At 39.3% G+C, this 11,623-nt stretch overlaps 1 protein-coding gene across 2 annotated transcripts in view; it reads left to right on the forward strand.

Annotated features, from left to right (window-relative positions):
• Window positions 1-1,135: 1,135 nt before the first annotated feature.
• The window catches only part of LOC138327553 (fibrillin-2-like), a 51,057-nt gene continuing 40,569 nt past the window's right edge, over window positions 1,136-11,623 (forward strand). The window contains exons 1-6 of one of the 2 annotated variants that reach the window (XM_069273726.1): window positions 1,136-1,288; window positions 3,979-4,152; window positions 4,554-4,718; window positions 5,153-5,488; window positions 5,710-5,841; window positions 9,304-9,420. In XM_069273726.1, the coding sequence (XP_069129827.1) occupies window positions 1,195-1,288; window positions 3,979-4,152; window positions 4,554-4,718; window positions 5,153-5,488; window positions 5,710-5,841; window positions 9,304-9,420 (1,018 nt within the window). In that variant the 5' untranslated portion in view covers window positions 1,136-1,194. Of the gene's footprint in view, window positions 1,289-3,978; window positions 4,153-4,553; window positions 4,719-5,152; window positions 5,489-5,709; window positions 5,842-9,303; window positions 9,421-11,623 lie in introns of those variants that run through there. The other variant, XM_069273727.1, reaches the window with a different exon arrangement.

Here is an 11,623-nt window from a genome sequence, read left to right on the forward strand (position 1 = left end):
TAGGCCTATAAGTTATAACATATTTATAAAGTACATTGTATAAGCTGTAACATATTTGTTAATTGTTTGTTTTTGTTGTTGTTGTTGTTGTTTATATCATTAATTTTATTTATGTTTATAATATTTAACGTGTGCGACAATGGTTTGCTTTTCATTACATCAAGCTTCTTTATCTGGGACAAAAATGAATCAATTTATCAAATAAATAACCACATTTTGCGGTTCAAAATTTAATAAACCCCGAAACATAAGTAGAAGTATGCCTGGTGGTATGGGAGAGCATTAATTACAGTTACAGACGAATAAATCTGAGGTTCTAAACCCTAGCTTTACTAGAACAGAATAAACCCCGAAATGTTACGGGTAATTCGCCTTGCCAAATCAACCAAGAACATTTCAATTTTGGATCGATAGGATTTTCACTAAAATTAGACCCCGTTTCAATTATTCTTTATTTGAGAAATTGCAGAGGCATATTAAATAACAAGTTAGGCATTAGGAATAACAAGTATATTTCCTGTGAAACATGGAATGATTTCAGAATTAAATCAAAATTTTTGTTATGGCCAAAACGACTACAGAATGATGTTCTTTATAACTGTGATAGGTCCTTGTACATATGGAGTGTAGCTAATGCCCTGATCCCTGTGAATCAGATGGACTCCGACACTTAGACTCTCAAGTACATAAAGTGGGGACGTATTAAATATAGGGTCACTATCCTTAAGATCGCCATGAGTGTCCACATCATCAACAATACAGAATCCAGAAAACTGCCGAATGGATTTTATGACACCCAAGAACGGTGCCACTAAAATTTATACATTATGATTCATACTAGATATATTAGTTTAAATAAGAACCTTACAAAATGTATACTATGTTGATAATAAATCATTGTACTCAAATGAATTTTAGTATAACATTTCACATTATAAGCTTGACAGCGTGCATAGCCATTATATCTTGTAATATATCTAGTGAATTGTTATTTACTGAACCTTTCCCATCAGACAATGATGTTGTCTATATACAGAGTATTTTATGTACCACACGAAGCTAGACACATACGGCTCACATACCGTCCCTACCGTAACCGGAAGTCGACCACTTGGTTCCCATCGAACTCTCGACTCCTGTACATCTAACGACCACTAAAACAAGACAGCTTTTTTATAAGTAGCTAGATTTAAAATGGCGATCTCCATGTGGCTAGAAATCGCGTTGTCTACTCTTCTAACGACATCCTTTTACGTTTCCATCACCTCCCCGGGAATGGAGGCTGCAGGTAAGTCATCAGACGGAAAATAAGGTTTAAAGAGTCAAAATGAGATTTTATCTTGCTATGTAAATAATAATCCATAATAACTAAAAATATATCTATCACGTCATGTTTCCCCTTAGTAAAAATAGTCATCCCCTCCCCTGACAGCAATTGAAGCTATTGGACAAGCCACGACTTGTAGAGTAGCTAGACTGGAGACGTATTACCATTGGTTTTTCCCGTAACATATGAATACTCATTTGTAGATGTTTCTTATCATACAACATGCATATATGTATTATCAAAGAAGTATGATTTTGTACTTGAGGGGGGATTCCCATTAGTATCCGCTTTTACTACCCATAAAGTATGATTTTGAATGAGTCTCCTTATGTACATGCTCTCTTGTTCGTATCCCACAGTCCTTTACTTTGCTATATTTACATATGCCCCTATATAGTCAATGGGAGGGAGTTGCGTTCAAATTAACGTAATCGCAATGACGTATGAATACAAACGCAGTGCAGGTTCGGACTACTTCTAGTTCACGCTTCGATAAGATTTTGCGTAATACGTTGAGTCTTGACGGATTTCAAAATGACAATAAAGAGTTTCTATTAGATCCAATTAAAAATATGTATTTGACATCAAAACAAAAGATGTGTTCAAGAATTGTAACGGTAATAAACAACAAAATGAATCACTGGTAGGGGCTACAACTGAGGGGCTTTTCTCGGGAATGTTCGGGGAAATTCCATACAGTAGTTACGCCAGTATGTGTAATACAGAACATCTGATTGTCGGAGCACAATTGCGGGATCGTCTAAGGTAACAATATGTTAACAGGTCATGTACAGGTTTCCAGAAGAAAAAAACATTACAGGTAATACCCTATCCGAAACAGTATCATGAGCTTTACTCCCGTCTTTGCATTCAAAATAGGCCTACACACACCATGCAATCACTTGTCTATTCTCCGTACAATAAAATAAAAGTCATGACTATTGTAACGTTAGGTGGTTCACGCTTGACTACATATGGATTATACACATTATACGATGTCTTCTGTTTATAAAACTGTGTGAGAATCGAGAGTGTGTTACGTTGTTTCAGTAAGCTTGACGTGTGACAGACGAGTGTTACGAATACGAAATATGAGCCGATATATTGTATATATTTGTTGTCAGTAAGAAATTATGTAATACCTCAATCTAGTAGATCGTTTGTGAATCATCGCTGCATGTGTTGCTTTTGTGAGTCGTAATATATTGTCGTTGTTAGTCATTTTAATCAACTGGTATCAATACTGATTGTTGACAACATGCTTTTCGCCGGTAGTGGCCTCTGCGCATGTCACTACCGGATGTCGTCATTGCATCACTAGTAGCCAATCAGATGACGGTCCCGGCACGTGGATATTTCGGGACATGTCCCGTAGCTTTCGGGACATTTGTATTGAAACGCCAGTCACGACCCAGCAGCCGATGAGAGTAGCAGGAATTATATAGGGCTCGGAACCGTTGACCAGGTTCGGGCGTGACTCACTCTCTATTTCTCCTAGGGAACAATACTTGTTATGTAATATATTTATACCAGTACGGTAGGTTATTTATAGTCGGGGTTTCCCCCTGAATTACGTATTGTTTACATTCGCTACCAGGAAAATTCATTGAGGCTAGAAAGATAGCGCACGTCATTTAAGAGAGTTATTATCATTATCTAACTAATTAAGTATATTATTGGAGGTGTATCTAGTAGAAAATACATTGTAGTGAGTATTACGTGAGAGAGAACATTGTGGCCTGTCGTAGACAAAAGTGTATCACGAACTCATACTCTGTTTATCTATTTGTACTTATTAATAAATTATAATTAACTGTTTATCTGGCATTTGTTATATTACTGAGTGGTACTAAAACAATTACAAAACCTTGAGGGCCTTGTGACCAAAGGCTGAATAAATCTATACTCCGTGTACCAGGAGTAGACCAGTGACACTGACCAGTGGTCTGTTACCAAGACCAGATATCTCACTTGGTGAAGTCTATCGAAAGATAGACCCGATCACGTTACACTATAAAGAATTTAGTCTATATCGCGTTCGTAGACAAACACATATATGATAAACAGCAGCTCAATGGTCATACGGTTATCTCATTTTTTGTTCGAAATGAACATTATTGATATATTATCAAATTGAGAAGAAAAAATTATAAAAAAAAAAAAAAAAAAAAAACATAATTCAAAAATAATTTAAAGGTGTCATTGTTATATTTCAAGTCAATCTGCAGCTATAACATTCAACAATCGAAACTATAACCTTTGTCATCATGACTACCGTAGTTACCCAACTTAGCAACAATCACCGTTTTAAATTTGACGTAAAAGTAGACTTATTTAATACAAATATAAAGATTGAACAATGTTTTGATTGCGTTATAGGTGGTATGAACGGGTATGAATGGGATACAGACATATTCTACATGTAGCGCTAACGCGCTACATTGAATATGTCTGCAACCCATGGCGTTCATACCCCCTTTAACGCAATCAAAACACTCTTCAATATCTATTTGGTACTATTTTTTTGTGCGTACATGTAGGTGTAGAATACACCCTTACAACCAACGGAGTAATTTCTGATAATCTCGCACATGTTTTCTACATATTAATGTTTCATTACTTTGGATACAGTAGTATTTTGATTTTTACAGAAATGTCTGTGTGTACGCCCCCTAGGGAGCTGCAGTACGGCCGCGTGGTAGTATGGGGTCCTAATCTCCTGATAGAGTATATTTGTGACGAAGGATTCGTGGCGGACGGGGAGACGTTTGGCGCGTGTATCACAGAGGAGGGACGATGGACCATAGAGAAACCTAAATGCGTAGGTAATTCTCCCTCCTTACATATTTAACCCGATATAAACCTAAAAATACATGCATTTATTTCGTTAAGCACTAATCTTTTAAACACATAGCCCGTTCTGATCTTCCAGAGTTACTTCCCTTCGTTCACTATTGACGGAGTGTAAACGAAGGGAAGTAACTCTGGTACCTGACAGAGAGTGAATGAAGGGAAGTTACTCATGACAAAGTGTGAATGAAGGGAAGTCACTCATGACAAAGTGTGAATGAAGGAAAGTAACTCTGGTAACTGAAAGAGTATGAATGAAGGAAAGTAACTGTGGTAGATCAGAAATTCTGACATATCCCAACAAGTTCTATGCTACGTGTCAAGGGAATAATTCATGATATACCGATCCTCTAACTTCAATACTGCGATCTTTCAGCTACCGGATGCGATCCCCCAAATGTGCCCCGTAATATGCACGTGCGTCTAGAGATGGATGGAGCTGTGGCGCATTTCTCATGCGGGCGTGGTCACTATCTGATTGGACAATCACGTGCTTACTGCAACGGTCAAAACTGGACAAAACCATTCCCATCATGTGTAGGTAAGTGGCAATTTTAAAGAGATTCCGTTTGGAGGTTCGATGCAGTGGTTGGTTTATGTCCTGTCGTCTGTAATGTCACCGTTCAAAAAGGTACTATTGGGGAAATTAATTGTTAATGAAACAATATCCATGTGAATAACAGCATATGTTCATACAGCATACATACTATAAAGGGGGGCTGGAGAACATCATCTACTATAACCAACACAACTTTATGACATGGTACACAAGCAATGAGCCCTTAGAAATGTCTGCACATTGACAATCTACTATATTTGCTTGCTAACAAATAGCATACAAGGTTCGATATCTCATTAGAGAGATCATTTCGTCGTATTTCCGTTAGTTTGGTGAAACTAGGAGGTAACTCAGACACAAAAAGAATATGCGCGTCTCATTTGACACATGTCTAATCCATTTGTTGGTATAACTAGGGTCCTCTGTCCGGACGCGCGCGGATCCACAGAACCGGAACCTTCCTGGCAGACATGTCCGTGATCCACTGGCCTTCAATATATCCGCCATTGACTTTGAAGCGAACCTGCGTGTAAGTGATAGCACATGTTTCCGGTACCGCTACAAAGCTCCACCGGAAATAGATCATGGGACTGCGTCTCCTCGCTACCTGTACAACCCACGGAGGCGGAGTTATGTTCTCGTCACCAACTACACGTGCGATCCTGGTTACGTCATCGAAAACAACCTCACGCGCTACTATTTCTGTAAGAACTACCAGTGGGTGGCTCCTGTGGCTCCTAAATGTATAAAACGTAAGTATCTGTCGCTAAGTTCACTGTGTCCTATCCATCATGGTACGAATATGCTGCCTGACCTACTAATATAGTATACTGTTCGGTCGGATGAAGACGACGTCGTTATCTGTTTTAAAAATCTTCTTGGCTACAATATCGCAGATATATTTACCAGATATGTTTCCTTCCTTGACCTTGACAACTTTATATAAACTAATCTGATGACGTCTATGTTGTAGCACTCGAGTCGACAGCATGCCAAGGAAATCGCCGTCTGTGTCACCAGATTTGTATTCCCGGAATAAGGAACAGGTTCGCGTGCGATTGTTTCCGTGGATTCCTTCTCCATAGTAACGGGAGGGACTGTTTTGGTAAGGCCAGAGACGCATTTCTATTTTTACTTCTACTTTTTCTCCTGTTTTTTTTTTTTTTTTTTTTCATCTTTGACCCTGCAGAATTGTTTCTTTTTCCCCTTTGTCTATTTACGCATTGCATCAGTTTGGATTTTTGTCTGTGCATCTGTTTTTCTCGTTTACACGATGCCAATTCTCTTTATCTCTACCTTTTTATGTTTGCTCTTTCGTCGTTGTTTTTCTTTTCCCCATACGCCCCTGTTTCTCTTTGCTCAGCCTTTGTCCCTCGTTGTGCCGTACGTCTTTTTATCTCTATGGTTCCTTCGCCTTTGTTGCTTCTTATTCCAAACGTATTTGTTATTCTTTGCCCTATACGTCTTTGTCTTTCTTTGTCCAATGCGTCTTTGCTTCTCTTTGATCCTCTGCATTTGTTTCTCTTTGCTCTTTCGCCTTTGTTCCAAAGTTAGCACATAGGTCTTGTGTCCCATACGTCTTTATTTTGTGTTTGTCCCATACGTTTTTAGTTTGTGTTTGTCCCATACGTCTTTATTTTGTCTTTGTCCCATACGTCTTTATTTTGTCATTGTCCCATACGTCTTTATTTTGTCTTTGTCCCATACATCTTTATTTTGTCTTTGTCCCATACGTCTTTATTTTGTCTTTGTCCCATACGTCTTTATTTTGTCTTTGTCCCATACGTCTTTATTTTGTCTTTGTCCCATACGTCTTTACTTTGTCTTTGTCCCATACGTCTTTATTTTGTCTTTGTCCCATACGTATTTAGTTTGTTTTTGTCCCATACGTCTTTATGTTGTCTTTGTCCCATAGGTTTTATTTCGTCTTTGTCCCAAACGTCTTTACTTTGTCTTTGTCCCATAGGTTTTTACTTTGTCTTTGTCCCATACGTCTTTATGTTGTCTGTGTCCCATAGGTTTTTATTTTGTCTTTGTCCAATACGTCTTTATTTTGTCTTTGTCCCATACGTCTTTATTTTGTCATTGTCCCATACGTCTTTATTTTGTCTTTGTCCCATACATCTTTATTTTGTCTTTGTCCCATACGTCTTTATTTTGTGTTTGTCCCATACGTCTTTAGTTTGTGTTTGTCCCATACGTCTTTATTTTGTCTTTGTCCCATACGTCTTTATTTTGTCTTTGTCCCATACATCTTTATTTTGTCTTTGTCCCATACGTCTTTATTTTGTCTTTGTCCCATACGTCTTTATTTTGTCTTTGTACCATACGTCTTTATTTTGTCTTTGTCCCATACGTCTTTATTTTGTCTTTGTCCAATACGTCTTTACTTTGTCTTTGTCCCATACGTCTTTATTTTGTCTTTGTCCCATACGTCTTTACTTTGTCTTTGTCCCATACGTCTTTATTTTGTCTTTGTCCCATACGTATTTAGTTTGTTTTTGTCCCATACGTCTTTATGTTGTCTTTGTCCCATAGGTTTTATTTCGTCTTTGTCCCAAACGTCTTTACTTTGTCTTTGTCCCATAGGTTTTTACTTTGTCTTTGTCCCATACGTCTTTATGTTGTCTGTGTCCCATACGTCTTTATTTTGTCTTTGTCCCATACGTCTTTACTTTGTCTTTGTCCCATACGTCTTTATTTTGTCTTTGTCCCATACGTATTTAGTTTGTTTTTGTCCCATACGTCTTTATGTTGTCTTTGTCCCATAGGTTTTATTTCGTCTTTGTCCCAAACGTCTTTACTTTGTCTTTGTCCCATAGGTTTTTACTTTGTCTTTGTCCCATACGTCTTTATGTTGTCTGTGTCCCATAGGTTTTTATTTTGTCTTTGTTCAATACGTCTTTATTTTGTCTTTGTCCCATACGTCTTTATTTTGTCATTGTCCCATACGTCTTTATTTTGTCTTTGTCCCATACATCTTTATTTTGTCTTTGTCCCATACGTCTTTATTTTGTCTTTGTCCCATACGTCTTTATTTTGTCATTGTCCCATACGTCTTTATTTTGTCTTTGTCCCATACATCTTTATTTTGTCTTTGTCCCATACGTCTTTATTTTGTCTTTGTCCCATACGTCTTTATTTTGTCTTTGTCCCATACGTCTTTATTTTGTCTTTGTCCCATACGTCTTTATTTTGTCTTTGTCCCATACATCTTTAGTTTGTTTTTGTCCAATACGTCTTTACTTTGTCTTTGTCCCATACGTCTTTATTTTGTCTTTGTCCCATACGTCTTTAGTTTGTTTTTGTCCAATACGTCTTTACTTTGTCTTTGTCCCATACGTCTTTATTTTGTATTGTCCCATACGTCTTTATTTTGTCTTTGTCCCATAGGTTTTATTTCGTCTTTGTCCCAAACGTCTTTACTTTGTCTTTGTCCCATAGGTTTTTATTTTGTCTTTGTCCCATACGTCTTTAGTTTGTTTTTGTCCCATACGTCTTTATGTTGTCTTTGTCCCATAGGTTTCATTTCGTCTTTGTCCCAAACGATTTTACTTTGTCTTTGTCCGATACGTCTTTATTTTGTCTTTGTCCCATACGTATTTAGTTTGTTTTTGTCCCATACGTCTTTATTTTGTCTTTGTCCCATACGTATTTAGTTCGTTTTTGTTCCATACGTCTTTATGTTGTCTTTGTCCCATAGGTTTTATTTTGTCTTTGTCCCAAACGTCTTTATGTTGTCTTTGTCCCATACGTCTTTATTTTGTCTTTGTCCCATACGTCTTTATTTTGTCTTTGTCCCATACGTCTTTATTTTGTCTTTGTCCCATACGTCTTTATTTTGTCTTTGTCCCATACGTCTTTATTTTGTCTTTGTCCCATACGTCTTTATTTTGTCTTTGTCCCATACGTCTTTACTTTGTCTTTGTCCCATACGTCTTTATTTTGTCTTTGTCCCATACGTATTTAATTTGTTTTTGTCCCATACGTCTTTATGTTGTCTTTGTCCCATAGGATTTATTTCGTCTTTGTCCCAAACGTCTTTACTTTGTCTTTGTCCCATAGGTTTTTACTTTGTCTTTGTCCCATACGTCTTTATGTTGTCTTTGTCCCATAGGTTTTTATTTTGTCTTTGTCATATACGTCTTTGTCTTTTTTTGTTATAAACATTTCCATCTCTGTTTTCTCCATTGCAAATTTTCTGCTCAGTTCATGCGTCTATGCTTTTCTTTATTCATTTGCATTTATTTTTCTTTCTTTGTCCTTTGTTCTCTTTGTTTCTTCACCTTTATTTTTTTCTATGATCCTACGTCTCTGTCTCTTATTTTGCATTCTTTTCTTCTCAGACACTTACGTCTTTATTCCATTGCTCCTTCGAATCTGCATCCCCTCCTCTCTGTGTCTTCCTTATCTGAACTCCTTTACACATCCGTTTTTATAAGCCTTTGACTATTTTTATCTGTGTGTGTCATCCTTCCAGATGACCTGACTTTACAATCTGTATCTCTATTTTGTGTCTGTCTTGATTTTTACTCTGAATTGAATGAAACAACCGGTTCGTTTTCAGACCATAACGAGTGTCTGTATGACAACGGTGGGTGTGAGCACGAGTGTCACAATACGTACGGATCGCGGATCTGTTCGTGTAGGGATGGATACCGGAGGGTCGGGACACAGTGTATCGGTAAGTCGATGAATACCGGAGGGTCGGGACACAGTGTATCGGTAAGTCGATGAATACCGGAGGGTCGGGACACAGTGTATCGGTAAGTCGGTGGTAACCGAAGGGTCGGGACACAGTGTGTCGGTAAGTCAGTGGATACCGGAGGGTCGGGACACAGTGTAACGGTAGGTCTGTGGATACCGGAGGGTCGGGACACAGTGTAACGGTAGGTCAGTGGATATCGGAGGGTCGAGACACAGTGTGTCGGTAGGTCAGTGGATACCGGAGGGTCGGAACACAGTGTGTCGGTAGGTCCGTGGATACCGGAGGGTCGAGACACAGTGTGTCGGTAGGTCAGTGGATACCGGAGGGTCGGAACACAGTGTGTCGGTAGGTCCGTGGATACCGGAGGGTCGAGACACAGTGTGTCGGTAGGTCCGTGGATACCGGAGGGTCGGGGTACAGTGTATCAGTAAAGCAGGGGATACCGGAGGGTCGGGATACAGTGTATCGGTAGGTCCGTGGATACCGGATGGTCGGGATACAGTGTATCGGTAGGTCCGTGGATGCCGGAGGGTCGGGACACAGTGTATCGATAGGTTCGTGGATACCGGAGGGTCGGAACGCAGTGTATCGGTAAGGAAGTGGATTCTGGGGGTCGGGACACAGTGTATCGGTAAGTCAATGGATACCTGAGGGCTGGGACACAGTGTATCGGTAGGTCCGTGGATACCTGAGGGTCGAGAAACAGTGTATCGGATGGTCCGTGGATACCGGAGGGTCGGAACACAGTGTATCGGATGGTCCGTGGATACCGGAGGGTCGGAACACAGTGTATCGGTAAGTCAGTGGATACTGGAGGGTCGGGACACAGTGTATCGGTAAGTCAGTGGATACCGGAGGGTCGGGACACAGTGTATCGATAGGTTCGTGGATACCGGAGATTCGGGACACAGTATATCGGTAAGTCAGTGGATACCGGAGGGTCGGAACACAGAGTATCGGTAGGTCCGTGGATACCGGAGGGTCGGAACACAGTGTATTGGTAAGTCAGTGGATACCGGAAGGTCGGGACACAGTGTATCGGTTAATCAGTGGATACCGGAGGGTCGGAACACAGTGTATCGGTAGGTCCGTGGATAACGGAGGCTTGGGACACAGTGTATTGGTAAGTCAGTGGATACCGGAGGGTCGGGACACAGTGTATCGGTTAATCAGTGGATACCGGAGGGTCGGAACACAGTGTATCGGTAGGTCCCTGGTTACCGGGGGTCGTTACAGTGTATCGGTAAGTCTTTGGATACCAGAAGTTGAATTATGAGATGATAGACATCATGTTTGGAGGGGGGTGTAGGTAAGTCAGTTGATATGGGGGTCGGGAATGGTGTATATGCTAGGTAAGTCAATGGATACCGGGAGTCGGGACACTGTGTATAGGTAAGTCAACTTACAAAGAAAGGAGGTGGGGTTATTGTGTATTTGAGAAAGAGACATTCTAAGTCCACATAAAGGAAATTAGGAAAGAGTCATAGTACTATCATCCAGTCAGTTTTAAAAGAATCTGGTTAAGAGAAATACAATGCAATAGGAAATGGGAGGATCGGGACATTCTATTAATGGAAGTTAGCCCATAATAAGAATACCCTTTCCCCATCCCCAAGTTGGGAGCAAATGATTGTCTAAGGATTAACTTGAATAGATTTTTATGTTATTGAGATATAATACAAAAATCTGAGTGAAGCGAAGTGGTTTATGATGAGAGTACACTCAGCTTTTTCTGTAATATCTCCATAATATAAAATATCTATTCAAATTAATCCTTTTTAAACATGTACTTCAATTTACTAAATAGTATCTCTTCAATATTCAAAATTCATTTTTGGACTCTTTTAACAATCAAATTATTACGCCGTCATCACATCCAATCAGAAGTGACGTTACAAAAGGCGACGCCATAATTCTCTTTACAAGCAAAACTGACTTTTTTCTTTAGTTGTCCAAAATATGTTCTGTATGGAGCAACGTTGTTACTGTCGCGATGCAAGAAAGATAACTCGTCCAGTATTTCTTGGCTCGCAGTTGTATAATCTATTATATTTTCTTCTCTTTGACCTTTGAAGGGAATTCATTGTGACTTGCCGTCTGTTTTACCGAAACAAAAACGTTTAAGTGACTCAACCTCTTTATTACCGACAACGTTTGAGTGACTTGCCCTCTTTATTAC

The sequence above is a fragment of the Argopecten irradians genome, chromosome 7, assembly GCF_041381155.1.
Source record: "Argopecten irradians isolate NY chromosome 7, Ai_NY, whole genome shotgun sequence".
Classification (NCBI taxonomy): domain Eukaryota; kingdom Metazoa; phylum Mollusca; class Bivalvia; order Pectinida; family Pectinidae; genus Argopecten; species Argopecten irradians.